The sequence below is a fragment of the Populus trichocarpa genome, chromosome 5 (assembly GCF_000002775.5).
Source record: "Populus trichocarpa isolate Nisqually-1 chromosome 5, P.trichocarpa_v4.1, whole genome shotgun sequence".
NCBI classification, from domain to species: domain Eukaryota; kingdom Viridiplantae; phylum Streptophyta; class Magnoliopsida; order Malpighiales; family Salicaceae; genus Populus; species Populus trichocarpa.
This window is the reverse complement of record NC_037289.2, coordinates 2,767,680-2,785,748: the sequence shown is the minus strand read 5'-3', so window position 1 is coordinate 2,785,748 and position 18,069 is coordinate 2,767,680. Positions and strand designations below refer to the sequence as shown.

General features: G+C 37.9%; 1 protein-coding gene and 1 long non-coding RNA gene across 10 annotated transcripts; one reads left to right on the top strand and one right to left on the bottom strand.

Moving 5' to 3' along the window:
• Window positions 1-16,683, top strand: LOC127905340 (uncharacterized). 9 transcript variants are annotated; one of them, XM_052452988.1, is made up of 5 exons: window positions 1-634; window positions 710-1,110; window positions 12,946-14,483; window positions 15,131-15,303; window positions 15,400-16,683. In XM_052452988.1, exons 1-5 carry the CDS (start codon window positions 134-136, stop codon window positions 16,330-16,332), a joined length of 3,546 nt encoding a protein of 1,181 aa, XP_052308948.1. In that variant the 5' UTR covers window positions 1-133; the 3' UTR covers window positions 16,333-16,683. The 9 variants fall into 9 exon arrangements, with proteins under 9 accessions (XP_052308948.1, XP_052308947.1, XP_052308945.1 ...); XM_052452985.1 differs by lacking the exon at window positions 710-1,110 and adding an exon at window positions 12,110-12,148 and having other exon boundaries at window positions 2-634; window positions 12,203-14,483; XM_052452987.1 differs by having other exon boundaries at window positions 1-1,110.
• Window positions 1,844-14,142, bottom strand: LOC127905342 (uncharacterized). The gene is made up of 2 exons (XR_008059242.1): window positions 13,994-14,142; window positions 1,844-1,991 (listed from the first exon to the last, which is right to left on the bottom strand). It is a non-coding gene; the product is annotated as an uncharacterized LOC127905342 (long non-coding RNA).
• Window positions 16,684-18,069: the final 1,386 nt, after the last annotated feature.

Here is an 18,069-nt window from a genome sequence, read left to right as displayed (position 1 = left end):
TTAATATGGATTATGATTTGCACAAAAATTAATCAACCAATTGACGACGACCTGTCGTTTTACCCTCACCAGCTTCTTTAGTAGTCTCCCCTCCGGTCCAGTGAGTGGTGCTAGGGTGTCGTCTCCTACTTCAATGGAGGAGAAGATTTGCAGCGAGTTGAAACTCACTAAGTTAAGGCAACAAAGCTTCAACCGAAGTCTCAATGAAATTCACGAGCAAGCCTCTTCCATTCTCTCACTCACTCTTCAATGGAAAAATATCGAAACTCACTTCGAGTCCACTTTCAATTCCATCGAAGACTCCGCCAAAGCGCTTCGCACAAAGGAACGGAAACTGGAGGAGAGAGAGAAGGAATTTGAATCGAAGGAGAAGGAGTTTGAGGAACGGTGCGAAGAGTTTATTAAGTTGAGAGATGCGGAGGTTGAGGAGCATTATAAAGAGATTGAGTTGAAGGAGAAGGATTTTGAGGAACGGCGTAGAGAGGTTGACTCGGAGAGGAAGCGGTTGGAGGTGAGGCCGAAGGAAGTCGAAGAGAGGGAGGAGTTGGTGAGAAAGAAGTTTGTTGAAGAGATTGAGTTGAAGGAGAAGGAAATCGAGGAAAGGCGAAAGGAAATTGAAGTGGAAAGGAAGAAGGTTGTTGAAGGGATAATGTTGAAGGAGAAGAAAAATGAGGAAAGGCGAAAGGAAATTGAAGTGGAAAGGAAGAAGCTTGTTGAAGAGCTTGAATTGAAGGAGAAGCAACTTCTGGAGCAGCAGAAAGAAGTTGAATTGGAAAACAAGAAAATTAAGAAGTTTTTTGAAGAGCTTGAATTGAAGGAGAAGCAACTTCTGGAGCAGCAGAAAGAAGTTGAATTGGAAAACAAGAAAATTAAGAAGTTTTTTGAAGAGCTTGAGTCGAAGGAGAAGCTAGTTGAAGAAAGGCGCCTGGTAGCTGAATTGGGGAATAAAAAGTTTGTTGAAGAGGTTGAATTGAAGGAAAAGCAACTTGAAGAGCGGTGTACGGTAGTTGAGTCGGAAAAGAAGAAACTTGAGGAACAGTCCAAGGAGATTGAACTGAAGGAGAAACATCTTGAAGAGCAGTTGAAAGAAGTTGAATTGGCAAACAAGAGGTTTTTCGAACAAGCTAAAGAGCTTTGAGTTGAAGGAGAAGCACCTCCTGGAGGGGTTTAAGGAACTTGAAATGGAAATTTTGGTTAAGTTGAAAGAAGAGAACTCTAAGGAGTGGAGAAGAGAGCTTGAGTTGAAAGAGATAAATTTTGGGCAGCAAGTTAGAGAAAGGTATGATGAAATTGAGTTGAAGGAGAAGAAAGTGGAGGAAGAGTTTAGAGAAGTTGCATTGAGAGAAGAGAGGGTGGAGAAGAGATTTAGAGAGGTTGAAGAGAAGGAGAGGAGGGTTAGAGAGCTGTTTAAGGAAGTTAGGGTGAAAGATGACGAGTTTAGGGAACGGAGAAAAGGGGTTGAGTTGAAAGGTAGGGAGGTTGAGGAGAGGATTAAAGAGATTGGATTCAAAGATAGGAAGGTTGGGGAGAGGCTTAAAGAGGTTGGATTGAAAGAGAGGAAGGCTGAGCAGAGGCTTAAAGATCTTGGATTGAAAGGCAGGGAGGTTGAGGAGAGGGTTAAAGAGATTGCATTGATGGAGAAGAATGTTGGCAAAAGGAGCGAGGAAGTTGAATTGAATAGGAGGAAATTAGAGGAAGGATTTAGAAAACTTGAGTTGAAAAGCAGGGAGGTTGAGGAGATAATTAAAGGGGTTGAGTTGAAGGAGAAGATATTGGAGGAACGGTATAGGAGGTTTGATTTGAAAGGGAAGCAAATTGAAGAGGTTCAGTTGAAGGAGAAGGAACTAGAAGAGAGGTTACGGGAAGTTGAAATGGAAAATAAGAAGTGCTTGGAGCGAATTAAGGAGTTTGAGTTGAAGGAGAAACAAGTTGCTGATGCTTGTAATGCCCGTGTGAAGTCGGAGACCGTAGATTATTCTATGGATGCTAACCTACATTTTTCAGTGAAAATGGATGGAAAGGCATTGCAAATTTTATTAAATAAGCGTTGTAAACATGATGAGAAGATGAAGAATGAGGTATCTATTGCTTTGGGGCTCTCCTCGGATCCTGCAAAGCTGGTTTTGGATGCAATGGAAGGGTTTTACCCACCCCATTTGAGGGAGGGTGATGTGGAGTTCAAAGAGGTTGTTGTCAAAAGAAGTTGCAATCTTTTGCTTGAGCAATTAACGAAAATATCCCCAACAATCAAACCCCATGTGAGAAAAGAAGCAACGAAACTTGCCTTTCTTTGGATGACAAAGATGACAGTGGATGATCAGCACAATTTAGATGTTATGGGATTTTTTTATCTGTTGGCTGCTTATGGACTAGCCTCTGCTTTTGATTCAGATGAGCTCATAAGTCGTTTGGTGATTATTGCTCGAAATAGGCAGATTCCTGAATTCTTGCGTGTCCTTGAACTAGGAGATAAAATTCCTGGTAAGTTTCTAATCCTAGTGCTCAGTATGATTTTTTTGCTTTCTTCTGTGTCTATAATCTAGTAATCCTTTTTCTTCCCTACCATGCTATTAATGAATTATAACTATTCTATATTTGGTATTGGCAGAAACTTGTATGTAATTAAAATTATAGTTTATTTCACATCTCAAGATTCTGTTATGTAAATACAAGATAGTGGAAAATTATGGAAATGCTTAAAAAAGTTGGTCGTTTTTGGAAGCTTTCTTTGATGGTAAGTCAATGAATCCTTTGTTGAATGGAGAATGCACTACATATATACCCTGTGTTTGGAGCAGAAATGTATGTAACTGGAATTAAAGGCCTATTTGAGTGTTCAGCTTATAGTCATTTGTTACGGTGTTGTCAAGAGTAGTAAAGGTCAAGGATAATCTTCTGCTAGTGAAATCCACTTAAATCCGTGGCTTGAAGCACACAAGTTTTTCCTTCCAACTTAGCCTTTGATTTCCTTAATGCCTGGTTAAAATTAATTGATTCGATTCTCAATCAATTATTATTTTCATTTGAAATATCTACTGTAGCGTGATAGAACTTGTAACTATTCATTTGCATGCTTATAACAGGTTTTATTGAAAATCTTATCGTGAAGAAACAGCAAATGGAAGCTATCAGATTCATTTGTGCATTTGAGATGGTTAATCGGTTCCCACCCGGACCTATCTTGAGGGATTACTTAAGTGGTTCCAAGATTGCAGCCAAAAAAATTAGGAGGAGCAATTCAATTGAAGGACTGGTATGTTTTGCTGGCTTTCTCCTTCAATATGTCAATCTCTTCTCTTGTGTAGGATCCAACTGTTATTATATGCTCACACTTAAAACTTGCTAACAGGTTGAGTCTGTAAACAGAAGAGTAGCTGACCTAATGGTTGTACTGAAATGCGTTGAAGATTACAAGCTTGAAACTGTATTCTCACCAAATACCCTCAAGCAACAAATAAAAGATGTCGAAAGACAACTTTCAATTAGTGAAACAAAGTTACCAAACCTGGGCAGCAATTCTCCTCAGCCTAATCTGAGTGAGAAGAAACGTTTGTCCCCAAAAGCTGCTGCTTCTGCCTCTGTCCTTGCATCCAAATCTGTCTCTGCCACTAAACCTGCTCTCAATTCCACGATGGCTGCCTGTACTGCTACCTCAGCTGCTCCCATCACAGTCACCTCCTACATTGCTTACCCGGTCACAGTCACCTCTCTTGCCCCAATGGCTGCCTTTATTGCTAATCCAGTCGTCCCTATCATTGTTACTTCTCCCTCCACAACAGCTGCAGCCGCTGTTACCCCAATAGCAGTTGCCTCTCCCGCCTCTACTGCATCCATTACTGCCTCCATTACCCGAAGTACAGTTGGCCCCCCCTCCTCAAGCAGTGCATCACCTTCTGGCTCAATCCCCAAGACTGAACCAAAATACCAGGGCTGTCAAGCACAGTACCAGGGCAGAAATAAACGCTGTCAAGCACAGTACCAGGGCCGTGATAAGCACCCGCACCCACAAGAACAACACCAGAGTGGAAATAAGCGCCCTCGGATTGCTGAATCATCAGAGGTTCCTCTAAGAGCACCATTACTTCAAAACACTAGCATTGCACACCCGGTGCCTGTCCCTCATCTGCGAGCAGAAGGTCCTTTTATAAATCAAAGTGCACCATAGTTGAACCCATCTGGCGGAGACTACAATTGTGCTGGTTATCGCCCACCAAACCCACAGATGAGCTCCCATTATAATTATGGCTATCCATATTATCATTAGAACACATTTGGAAAACCTGGCTATGACAGTGCTGCCCCCTTTCAGGGGCCATAGTATGTTTACGGGAAACTCTTGATGACATGGGGCTGGTTAAAGTGGGTGAAGAATTTCTTAAAATCATCACGGTAGTCAACAAACAGCTGAGTAAAGCTTGAAGCAAATTAGCAATTTAGTGACAATTCCTTTTGGTATTCTAGTAGCTTATAGCTAGTTAACCTTATATTCTAGGACTTTGATGCCTTTGCTCGAAGATTCCAGCGTGCCAAGAAGATTAAACTTTTTGCAGGTGTGGTTCCACATAATGTTAATAGTTATTTTTTGCCTTGTATGGTAGTCTTATCTGCTGCACAGCTTGGTGTATATAATCGACTTGATGGTCTGGTTACCTTGGAGATTTGGGATAACAAATGCAAGAGCCTGTCTTTTCTTGCTATTGTTCTTCGGTTTTCAAATTTTCATGTCTTTTCTCCTTCGGTTCTCTAGGACAATTTTACCCCATCTGTCAGGAATTCGATATTGTTTGATCTACTTGTATTAGAATTTTATTTAGTCTGAACTCATCAGCTGGACAATCTAGCATCACTGCATATCAGCCTATAAACCCACCTATGAACTCCTTTATAATGCTGTAAATCCTTGTTGTCATTGGAGCATGCATGGACCACCTGATTATGATAACCCGACGCCTCGGAGACCACCAGGTGAATTGCCCGCGCGATGCCTCGGATTCTAACACGAAAGAAGATGATAGGACAGAATAAAATGAAATAAAAAAAACTTGGTAAGCATTGAGAATAAACTGATCAGCCATACGGAGTAGGCTATTAGCACGATGTCTTAACAATTCAAAAAAGGTGGAGAATTAAGCGTGTCGGGTGCAAATTATGGTTGCAATACCAGCACAACATCAGTATTTGTAACTGATACAACAAAATAAGCCGTAAGGAACAAAAGCGAAACATCTGCAAGTGGTTAGTGAAGGAATCTGATGTTGGAACAGCAGGGGCTACACGAAGAACTGCAAAAAAAAGAAGAAAGAAAGAGCATGAAATCCTGACGGAGCTGCTCGAAAACTTCATCTACAACACGGTTTCTTCATTAGCTCTCTCACTCTCCTTTTTTTCGCACACAAGTTAGACAATGTCTCGCAGAAGCTAAAGTCTTTCCTAGAAGAAAGTCCTATAGAATCAAATAATTAACCTCCTCCATTGAGCAGACATCAAACTCAGAGTAGTGAAAAGACATCGAACTGACAGATTAATGACACTTGGAATAAATGAACAGCCCATAGAGCAGCAGCCAAGCACGGCGTAAAGAGAAGAAAACTGATGGGAAAGTCAAGAAAAAATACCACTCAAATGATATTCCAGTGGAAAGAAGTAAAAAAAAAGTGAAATATAAGGAAAAAAAGGAAAAAGAATAAAGCAGCAGCCGCACCAGTCTAACAAAATACAAAGAGTGAATCCACAGGCCGAGGAACCAAAACACAGACAAACAAACTTCACAATTCAACCAAAGGGGCAGTGCGGAAACTATAACACTTCTCTCACTTAGCTGAAGATATTCTGCTCATAGACAGTCCTGATGCATTTCAAAACGTGCAATGCATCAAGCAAGTCAACTGAAAGGAATGACAGAAAAAAACTTGTTGCATGAATCAAGTCTAGCATCAATGCGGACAGACTAAAATACGAAACCAAAATGACATCAAGTCTGGAATACAGAATCAAATTGATGAAGTCCCTAAAAATCCGACTAGCATAGGAATAGGGTTCCCGAGTTGGACATTCGGTTAATCAATTGGTCCTAACAATCGATTAATTTTTTAGCCTTATAAATCATTTTCTTTCATAGCCAAGAACCACAACCTACGTTATATGCCTATATGCTTGTAGAAGTCATTTTCAATCTGAGGAAGCAAGCGACTCAGAACAATAAATGATGCTCTTAAAATGAAAAAAAATATTTTTTCATAGAAGTCATGACATTGAGAACAAACTATTCATTATTATTCATGCTGATAAAATAAATGTTCGAAAAGAAACAAATTTTTCTCAAACAAAACTTCGAGTTTTTTCTCGAGCTCTCCGATTTGAAACCCACAAAAGTAGAAGGTCACCTCGTGATGTACCTTCACTAATGATAATATCGCCAACACAAGAATAAATCATCTCCTTTCCAAGAAAAATAACTAGGGAGTTGCAAGATTTCAAAAGCAAATTGTTTTAAATATACATCAAAATAATTTTTGTTTTCAAAGTGCAAGATCCAGATTTCATGATTCATTCTAGACAAATATTCCTTCACCAAAACCAAAAAAAAAAGAGGAAAGAAGTGTTAATCAGAACCATTATTTGTTTGAGTCACTGACAAAGCACACTTAGAGGCAATGACCCATACAACGAGGCAATATTGTGCTTAGAAGGGGATTTGATTTCTTCGAGTAATGAAAAAAAAATGAAAGAAAATTTCTTACAACGAGATAATGAGGGGCATTCTTGCTTACAAAATGTTGTTTGGTCCTTTCAACAAGTAACATTGAATGTCGTTGGTAGTGAGACAATGAATTAATGAATGATCTTCTCAAATTGATCAACAAAACATAGAATTTCTAGTGAGTAAATGGGTCATGATGGGCATGATAAAAGCTGAGCTGAGTAAAATTGCAAATATTCTGGAAAAGACCTATATAAGACAACTCGAGTGGACTAAAAATCAAGCGACCAAGAGGGCTCTAATAAAAAATAGCAAGATATTATAAATCATGCAACAAAGAAGGTTCATATGAAATGGAGGCTTATTTTTCAAATCAAATAAAAGTGCATGCATATCATCTAACTCTGAAACATTGAACAATGTATTTTGCAAAGATATATAAGAGAAACCTCTGATAAGATCCATTAAAATGAAGGCTACCTCAAAATAGCCAAGAATTAAAAATGCTTTAGAAAATTTTTCACTTTTGAGAAATTTTTGTCCTGTGAATGTCACTCATTATAATGAGATCATTTCTGGAAAATCTTTGTATTTTTTTCACCTAAGTAGGTCACCCATTACAATGAGACCATATCTGAAAAATCTCTTATATTTTTTCACCTAGGCAGATCACCCATTACAATGAGACCATTTCTGAAAAATCTCTTATATTTTTCACTTGAGTAGGTCACCCGTTATAATGAGACTATTTTTAAAAAATCTTTGTATTCTTCACTTAAGTAGGCCACCCATTACAATGATACTATTTCTGAAAAATCTTTGTATTTTTTCATCTAGGTAGGTCATCCATTACAATGAGACCATTATGAAAAATCTTTGTATTTTTTATCATGGGTAGGTCACCTATTACAACAAGATCGCTTTTAAAAAATTCTCATATTTTTCACCATCGGGTAGGTCACCTGAAACTATTAGATCACTTTAGAAAAATCCTCGTATTTTTCACCATCAAGCTGGTCGTCTGGAGCAATTAAACCACTTTTAGAAAATTCTCGTATTTTTCATCGTTGGATAGGTCGTCTCGAACAATTAGACAACTTTTAAAAAATCTTTGTATTTTTCACCAATAGACAGGTCACTTGGAACAATTAGACCACTCTAAAAAAATCATCGTATTTTTCATCATTGGGCAGGTAGTCTAAAACAATTAGATCATTTTTAAAAAATCGCTGTATTTTTCACTATTGGACAAGTCGTCTATAACAATTAGATTATTTAAAAAATATATATTTTTCTTGACAAGGAAAGTTGCCTTTCAAATGACTATTTTCTCGATTTAACTCTTTCAGCGAAGGTCGTGTGTCAATTTACTGATGTCAAAGTTTACAAGATTCTTAAAAGAAGCAGAAGTCATTTTTCATGCTTACTTTTCTTTATCAATTTATTACGCAAAGCCAAAAGAAAATGAAATTTTTCAATGTCTTTGTATCATAAATATTATAAAAAGAGAAAACTGTCATAACCCAATTTTTTATTCGTTTTATTTTATTTTTATTTTTTAATAAAAATAATGAAAAATGATGATGAAATAAATGAATAAAAAATGATGAAATGAATGAAGAATAAATTGAAATTTGGGTCAAGACAACATAAATTAAAAGTTTGAGGACTTAATTAAACTTTGAATTAGTTTAATTAATCAAATCAAGAGCTTAATTGATTTTTTCAGGGGTAATTTTAAAAGAATTAAAAGTTGAAGAGTCAATTAATGACCGAATTGATTAAATTAAAAATCAAGGACTGTTTTGTAAATGGCGCCAAAATTCAGGTGTTCAATTGCAATTAATCCAGGGGCAAAATTATAAAGAGATTTTTCTTGAATAGGGGTCCAATTGTTAAATGTCATAAGTTCAGTGGGGCAAATTTTAAATAGCCATTGCAGAGTAGAAGACGGCGCCGTTTCAAAAACTATTCATCGCCTGCTTCCTCAGGAACCGTTTCAGCAGTAAAGGCACCAAAACCGTTTCATGGACCACGTCTCCCCCTCGCCCCCACGATGCACGAACGCTTGGCATTCTCTGGCTTTTAAAGCAAGAAAAAAGAAGAGAATGGGGGAGAGAGAAAAAACACGAAAAAAACAGAGGGAAGAAGGGGGGAAACAGAGAAGAACGACAACACAGGGACAGAGGGAGTGAAAGAGAGAACAGGGAAGAACAGAGGAAACCTGGGAACAGAGACGCGAAGGAGAAAGACAGAGTCACAAAACAGAAGGAAACCAAGGAGGAGCAAATACAGGGAGAGAGGAAGACCGAAAAAAACCAGTAGAGAGAGAAGCAAACAAACAGAAACAGGGACAGAAACGAAGAGGGAGAGGGACCAGAGAACACGAACAGAGAAAACAGAGCCAAAGAAAAGAACAACCAGAGGGAAAACAAACGAAAAGAGGAACAGAGAGAGCATCGTCCAATACACCATCATCTTCGGCTTCGTTCCCAGCTACGCAGGTAGGCTTTCGTTTTCCCTTCCCCCTTAGAAATATATAATTACCTGTCACTGTCCAAAGCATGCGTGAATAATTATGCACAGTGAACAGCCCGGTCACGGGTTTGGATCCGTTACCAGGCTAGACCGGTTGGGTCCAGTTTATCAGCCCGTACAAGCTGAGTCAAACCCAGTCCATAACAAAAATAGAAAGAAATTAAGGATTGGCCTGGATCTCAGGCCCAACCAGCTAAATTTACTTTGCGTCGAGGTTGTATTTGACAAATCACATTAATTTATTTTATTTTGATAACGATTAAATAAGTTCATTTATGATATTAGAAATTTTCAAAACATTCATGGAATTTTTTGAATTTATTTATGGGTCTCTCATACTTTTTATTTTATTTCATTATTTAATTGATCTCTGAAATGCAAATCTAAGTATGTACATATTTTTTTTTCTTGAAAAAAATACAAAACAATATATATGCTTTGTTATAAAATTTATTTTATTGGTTTATTCATTGATGTTAAAATTAAAAATATCATATATTTTTTTTATTATGTAATATTTATCAATATTAAAATTAAAAATATCCGTAATAAAATATTTATTTACATCAGCGTCAGAATTCAGAAATATTACAAACTGATAATCGGCAGCATAATCCATTATTTTTCCAAAGTCTTCCTTCTTTTTTTGTTTTTCTTTTTAGATTTTCTGTCCCCCTCCTTTTGCTTTCGGCTGTTAATCAAAAGAAAATGGCTACTCCTTCGGATAATTTTTTAAATTTTTTTAAAAAACTTTGATAATCATGAAAATGATGAGAATGCATTAAAAATGTATTTTTTTGGATTTATATTTTAAAATATATTTAAAATTACAAAAAGGGCATGAGAATGCATTAAAAACTTTCAACCTATGTTAATGCATGGATTTTATGTCTTTCAACCTTCAGTTTCGAATAGCTTAATAAAACATGGATTTTATGTCGATATATGATTTTATTCTTTAGATGTCTGCCTGCTACCGATTTATATAATGGTATTATAAATTATATGAAAAAAACATATAACATGAGAAATAAAGAAATTTAAAACAAGTTTATGTTAAACATAAATGATAAGCTAATAGTGCAAAATAATATATATATATATATATATATATATATATATATATATATATATATATATATATATATATATGGTGTACATGAATTGCTTGATTATATATGGTAACTTAAAAAAAAACAAATTTATGTTCATATATACCATAATAATAATTATACATGTTAGAAAATAATATAAATTATATCTTAAAACCTAACTTTATTACTAAAATTTTTAAATTAAAATGATTCTTTAATAACGTATTAAGTTTCTTGTTGATCACAAGATCACAAATTTAAATTTCATCACCTCTCATCATATGAGTTGTAAGTTCAAATAACTTTCATTTGAATTGATATTTTAGAGAATAATATACATAATATCTCGAAATTGCAACTAATAGTTTAAAACATAGCTTTTAAACTCGACCCCGTCCAAGGCCAGGGTGCCAGGTTTTGATCGGGTCACCGGGTCAATTTCTTTTTTTAAAATCAAAACGATGTCGTTTTAGTAAAAAAAAAAAGTCAGCAAGTTGCAACCGAGTTTTTGACCGAGTCGCCGGGTCACCCTAGGTTTTGCCTTTCTCAATTTTTTCTTAAACCTGGCCCGGTTCCAGTTCCGGGTCGGCCGGGTCAACCCGCCGGGCCGGCCCAAGTTTCAAAACTATGATTTAAACTTTTAAACAAAAATATAGAGCATATAGATTGCATGAAAAATACAATCGTCTCAAAACTTGATTAACATCTGGTTTATTTTTTATAGAAAACAAAAAAAATCAAAATTATGTTGTTTAAACTTTTTATTTTTTAAAAATTGAATCTTTCAATTTAGTTAACTTATATAATTCATGACCCGAGCTATAAATAGGTTGCTATAGGGTGAGTTAAGTCTAATAACTTTACGTGAAACTATTTTGAAAGAGTTTGTTTGGAAATGTAATAAATATTGTTTTTCAAAATGTTTTTCGCTCGGTAATATATCAGATATTTATTTTTTTTATAAAATTCGATATCAATATATTAAAATAATTTAAAAATAATAATTTAAGACTAAAAATAAATTTTAAAAAATTTCAAAATCGTAAACCGGGGTCCATATACGGGGTATTATTAAGGTTTTCCCAACATATTAATAGTGATTATGATTTGCTCAAAAATTAATTAACCAATTGACGACGACCTGTCGTTTTACCCTCATCAGCTTCTTAGTCGTATCCCATCCACTCCAGTGAGCGGCGCTACGGCTTCGTCTCCTATTTCAATGGAGGAGAAGATTTGCAGCGAGTTGAAGCTCACTAAGTTAAGGCAACAAAACTTCAGCCGAAGTGTCAATGAAATTCACGAGCAAGCCTCTTCCTTTCTCTTACTCACTCTTCAATGGAAAGAACTCCAAACTCACTTTGACTCCACTTTCAATTCCATCGAAGACTGCGCCAAAGAGCTTCACACGAAGGAACGGCAACTGGAGGGGAGAGAGAAGGAAGTTGAATCGAAGTGGAAGGAGTTTGAAGAACGGTGCGAAGAGTTTATAAAGTTGAGAGACGCGGAGGTTGAGGAGCATTATAAAGAGATTGAATTGAAGGAGAAGGATTTTGAGGAACGGCGTCGAGAGGTTGAGTTGGAGAGGAAGAAGTTGGAGGAGAGGCGGAAGGAAGTTGAAGAGAGGGAGGAGTTGGTGAGAGAGAAGTTTGTTGATGAGATTGAGTTGAAGGAGAAGGAAATTGAGGAAAGGCGAAAGGAAATAGAAGTGGAAAGGAAGAAGCTTGTTGAAAGGATTGAGTTGAAGGAGAAGAAAATTGAAGTGGAAAGGAAGAAGCTTGTCGAAGGGTTTGAGTTGAAGGAGAAGAAAATTGAAGTGGAAAGGAAGAAGCTTGTCGAAGAGTTTGAGTTGAAGGAGAAGAAAATTGAGGAAAGGCAAAAGGAAATTGAAGTCGAAAGGAAGAAGCTTGTCGAAGAGTTTGAGTTGAAGGAGAAGCAACTGAATGAAGGGCGCAGGGAAGTTGCATGGGTGAAGTTGAAGGTTGGGGAACAACTTAAGGAGTGTGAATTGAAGGAGAGACGGCTTGAGGATAGGGCTTTGGAGATTGAATTGGCGAGGAAGAGAAATGTGGAGTTTTTTGAAGAGCTTAAATTGAAGCAAAAGGAAGTTGAATCGGAGGACATGAATAGCAAGAAGTTTATAGAGGAGTTTGAATTGAAAGAGAAACAATTTGATGAAAGGTGCAAGGAAGTTGAATCGGAGAGAAAGAAGTTAGTTGAAAAGCATGAATTGAAGGAGAAGCAACTTCTGGAGCAGCAGAAAGAAGTTGAATTGGAAAACAAGAAAATTAAGAAGTTTTTTGAAGAGCTTGAATTGAAGGAGAAGCAACTTCTGGAGCAGCAGAAAGAAGTTGAATTGGAAAACAAGAAAATTAAGAAGTTTTTTGAAGAGCTTGAGTCGAAGGAGAAGCAAGTTGAAGAAAGGCGCCTGGTAGCTGAATTGGGGAATAAAAAGTTTGTTGGAGAGGTTGAATTGAAGGAAAAGCAACTTGAAGAGCGGTGTACGGTAATTGAGTCGGAAAAGAAGAAACTTGAGGAACAGTCCAAGGAGATTGAACTGAAGGAGAAACATCTTGAAGAGCAGTTGAAAGAAGTTGAATTGGCAAACAAGAGGTTTTTCGAACAAGCTAAAGAGCTTGAGTTGAAGGAGAAGCACCTCCTGGAGGGGTTTAAGGAACTTGAAATGGAAATTTTGGTTAAGTTGAAAGAAGAGAACTCTAAGGAGTGGAGAAGAGAGCTTGAGTTGAAAGAGATAAATTTTGGGCAGCAAGTTAGAGAAAGGTATGATGAAATTGAGTTGAAGGAGAAGAAAGTGGAGGAAGAGTTTAGAGAAGTTGCATTGAGAGAAGAGAGGGTGGAGAAGAGATTTAGAGAGGTTGAAGAGAAGGAGAGGAGGGTTAGAGAGCTGTTTAAGGAAGTTAGGGTGAAAGATGACGAGTTTAGGGAACGGAGAAAAGGGGTTGAGGTGAAGGGTAGGGAGGTGGAGGAGAGGATTAAAGAGATTGGATTCAAAGATAGGAAGGTTGAGGAGAGGCTTAAAGAGATTGGATTCAAAGATAGGAAGGTTGAGGAGAGGCTTAAAGAGATTGGATTCAAAGATAGGAAGGTTGAGGAGAGGCTTAAAGAGATTGGATTCAAAGAGAGGAAGGTTGGGGAGAGGCTTAAAGAGGTTGGATTGAAAGATAGGATGGTTGAGGAGAGGCTTAAAGAGGTTGGATTGAAAGATAGGAAGGTTGAGCAGAGGCTTAAAGATCTTGGATTGAAAGGCAGGGAGGTTGAGGAGAGGGTTAAAGAGATTGCATTGATGGAGAAGAATGTTGGCAAAAGGAGCGAGGAAGTTGAATTGAATAGGAGGAAATTAGAGGAAGGATTTAGAAAACTTGAGTTGAAAAGCAGGGAGGTTGAGGAGATAATTGAAGGGGTTGAGTTGAAGGAGAAGATATTGGAGGAACGGTGTAGGAGGTTTGATTTCAAGGGGAAGCAAATTGAAGAGGTTCAGTTGAAGGAGAAGGAACTAGAAGAGAAGTTACGGGAAGTTGAAATGGAAAATAAGAAGTGCTTGGAGCGAATTAAGGAGTTTGAGTTGAAGGAGAAACAAGTTGCTGATGCTTGTAATGCTCGTGTGAAGTCGGAGACCGTAGATTATTCTATGGATGCTAACCTACATTTTTCAGTGAAAATGGATGGAAAGGCATTGCAAATTTTATTAAATAAGCGTTGTAAACATGATGAGAAGATGAAGAATGAGGTATCTATTGCTTTGGGACTTTCCTCGGATCCTGCAAAGCTGGTTTTGGATGCAATGGAAGGGTTTTACCCACCCCATTTGAGGGAGGGTGATGTGGAGTTCAAAGAGGTTGTTGTGAAAAGAAGTTGCAATCTTTTGCTTGAGCAATTAATGAAAATATCCCCAACAATCAAACCCCATGTGAGAAAAGAAGCAACGAAACTTGCCTTTCTTTGGATGACAAAGATGACAGTGGATGGTTTCCACAATATGGATGTTTTGGGATTTTTTTATCTTTTGGCTGCTTATGGACTGGCCTCTGCTTTTGATTCAGATGAGCTCATAAGCCGTTTGGTGATTATTGCTCGAAATAAGCAGACTCCTGAATTCTTTCGTGTCCTTGAACTAGGAGATAAAATTCCTGGTAAGTTTCTAATCCTTGTGCTCACTATGATTTTTTTGCTTTCTTATGTGTCTGTAATCTAGTAATCCTTTTTCTGCACTACCATCCTATTAATGAATTATAACTATTCTATACTTGGTATTGGCAGAAACTTGTATGTGATTAAATTTATAGTTTATTTCACATCTCTAGATTCTGTTATGTAAATACAAGATAGTGGAAAATCATGGAAATTCTTAAAAAAGTTGGTCGTTTTGAAGCTTTCTTTGGTGGTAAGTCAATGAATCCTGTATTGCATGGAGAATGCACTATATACCCTGTGTTTGGAGCAGAAATGCATGTAACTGCAATTGAAGGCCTATTTTAGTGTTCAGCTTATAGTCATTTGTTACGGTGTTGTCAAGAGTGGTAAAGGTCAAGGATAATCTTCTGCTAGTGCTAGCATCACTAGTCAATTTTTAAGCATCGTATAGCCAAATTAGCCTTGGGAAATCCACTTAAATCCATGGCTTGAAGCACACCAGTTTTTCCTTTCAATTTGGCCCTCGACTTCTTTAATGCCTGGTGAAAATTAATTGATTCGATTCTCTTTCAATTATTATTTTCATTTGAAATATCTACTGGAGCGTGATATAACTTGTAACTATTCTTTTGCATGCATATAACAGGTTTCATTCAAATTCTTATCTTAAAGAAACAGCCAATGGAAGCTATCAGATTCATTTTTGCATTTGAGATGGTTAATCAGTTCCCACCGGGACCTATCTTGAGGGATTACTTAAGTGGTTCCAAGATTGCAGCCAGAAAAATTAAGAGGAGCAGCAATTCCATTAAAGGACTGGTATGTTTTTCTGGCTTTCTCCTTCAATATGTCAACCTCTTCTCTTGTGTATGATCCATCTGTTATTATATGCTCACACTTAAAACTTGCTAACAGGTTGAGTCTGTAAAGAGAAGAGTAGCTGACCTAATGGTTGTACTGAAATGCGTTGAAGATTACAAGCTTGAAACTGTATTCTCACCAAATACCCTCAAGCAACAAATAAAAGACGTCCAAAGACAACTTTCAATTGGGAAAACAAATTTACCAAACCTGGGAAGCAATTCTACTCAGCCTAATCTGAGTGAGAACAAACGTTTGGCCCCAAAAGCTGCTGCTTCTGCCTTTGTCCTGGCGTCCAAATCTGTCTCTGCCACTAAACCTGCTCTCAATTCCACGATGGCTGCCTGTACTGCTCCCATCACAGTCACCTCCCTCTCTCCAACTGTTGCCTACATTGCTTCCCCAGTCACAGTCACCTCTCTTGCCCCAACTACTTCCGCTATTGCTAATCCAGTTGTCCCTATCATTGTCACTTCTCCCTCCACAACAGCTGCAGCCGCTGTTACCCCAATAGCAGTTGCCTCTCCCGCCACTACTTCATCCATTACTGCCTCCACTACCCGAAGTGCAGTTGTCTCCCCCTCCTCAAGCAGTGCATCACCTTGTGGCTCAATCCCCAAGACTGAACCACAATACCAGGGTGGAAATAAACGCTGTCAAGCGCAGTACCAGGGCAGTGATAAGCACCCTCAAGAACAACACCAGAGTGGAAATAAGCGCCCTCGGATTGCTAAATCACCAGAGGTTCCTCTAAGAGCGCCATCACTTCAAAACACTGGCTTTGCACAGTTGGTGCCTGTCCCTCATCAGCGAGCAGAAGGTCCTTTTATAAATCAAAATCCATCTGGCGGACACTACAATTGTGCTGGTTATCGCCCACCAAACCCTCAGTTGAGCTCCCATTATAATTATGGATATCCATCTTATCATCAGAACACATTTGGAAAACCTGGCTATGACAGTGCTGCCCCCTTTCAGCAGCCGTAGATTGTTACGTGAAACTCTTGATGACATGGGGCAGGTTAAAGTGGGAGAGGAATTTCTTAAAATCATCTGTGGTCAACAACCAGCTGAGAAACAGTCGAAGCTTGAAGCAGATTCCTTTTGGTACTCTAGTAGCTTATAGCTAGTTAACCTTATTCTAGGACTTTGATGCCTTTGCTCAAAGATTCCAACATGCTAAGAAGATTAAACTTTTTGCACGTGTGGTTCCAGATAATGTTAATATTCTTTTTTGCCTTGCATGTTATTGGTAGCAGCTGTACAGCTAGGTGTATTCAGTTCGAACTAATCAGCTGGACAATATAGTATCAATGCATATCAGCCTATAAACCCACCGATGAACTCCTTTATAATATTTTAAATCCTTGTTATTATAATCATTGGAGCATACATGGACCATCTGACTATGATAATGCAATATCCTTTCAGAGACCATAAAGGCTTCTTCCTTCTGGTTGCTTTGAATCAGCCAAAGAAGAACTCGTGGCAACACATAGGCAGGTTTTAAGTTTATTGAAGTAGGAGGAAATAAGTTAATTATAGAGACTGAAGCAATTTACAGTTAAGACTGAGTTGTTTTAAGAGTGGGATGAGAAGAGCTTGGGCTGATACATGACAGGTTCGAAAATTGATCCCAAGATTGTGAAGAAGCTTAGTTTAGTGACAATTTCTTTGGTAATCTGGTAGCTAGTAAATCATGTATACAAGGGTTTTGACACTTTCCTTCGAGAGTGCAGCTAGTCAAGAAGATGATAATTTATGTTATGTTGATAGTTTTTCTTTGCCTTACATCTTGCTCCATCAGCTAGTACAGGAAAGTGTAAATAATCAATTTGATGTTCAGGTTACCATGGAGCTTAAGGATAGGAAATTAAGGAGCCAATTTACTCTGTCTTCTCTGTTTATTTTTAGTTTTCAATTCTCTGTTCCACCTCCTTTCCAGGGATATCTGGAATCGGTTCTGCAGCTCTTGGCATTGCTGTCTGTTTCTGATACAAAAAATCGTGATAGATGAGACTGCTCTGCATTCAAAGCCTGGATGAAATTTGATGGGTCAAAAACCGAAGCCACCTTCAACGGCTCAATCTCCAAAGCCCGTCGACCAGCCATGGAAAGGCTCGTAATCCTTCGAAGTTTTCTCAGACTTCATCAATATTGAATTGAAATGATTGTTTTTGGCAGCTTGCTTCTGTGATCCAATAAAAGGGGCTGTTTATGAATCAGGGTGCTTGTTCATCAGCTGGACATCCCATAGTTTCACTGCCCACCATTCAGTCTAGCTCCCACTATAATAACGTAAACCCTAGCAATCACTGGAACATATTTGGAGAGCCTGGCTGTGATTCCTGAATCTTAATGCTCTTGCCCTCTGTATGCTATGATGAACCAGTCATCAGTCAACAACAATGGATTGAGAACCAGTTGAAAGATATCATGCTGGGAAGCAATTTCCATGAAATTGTTTGTAAAGGTAGAATTTCTTTCGTTCTGACTAGCACACCAAGCATGGAATTCCCATGTCCACTGCAACGATCATCGTCTTCCTAATTAACAGAGGACTAATTTGCTACCTTGCGTGACACGAAATCGCCCCCCCCCCCCCCCCCCCCCCACCATGGTTTCCAAAGATAGATTGTAGTGATAAATCAGTAAAGAAAGTGTTTGCAAGGTGTGGAAATAGAATATATTTGACTAATCACTAGGTGCAGAAAATATCAGGTT

What these genes read in the sequence shown, in the direction of transcription:
- LOC127905340 (XM_052452980.1), top strand. Translation starts at nt 134, where the DNA reads ATGGAGGAGAAGATTTGCAGCGAGTTGAAACTCACTAAGTTAAGGCAA. An exon ending in ACTAGGAGATAAAATTCCTG is followed by an intron (nt 14,484 to 15,130) that starts GTAAGTTTCTAA and finishes TGCATATAACAG; the next exon opens with GTTTCATTCAAATTCTTATC. An exon ending in GCAATTCCATTAAAGGACTG is followed by an intron (nt 15,304 to 15,399) that starts GTATGTTTTTCT and finishes ACTTGCTAACAG; the next exon opens with GTTGAGTCTGTAAAGAGAAG.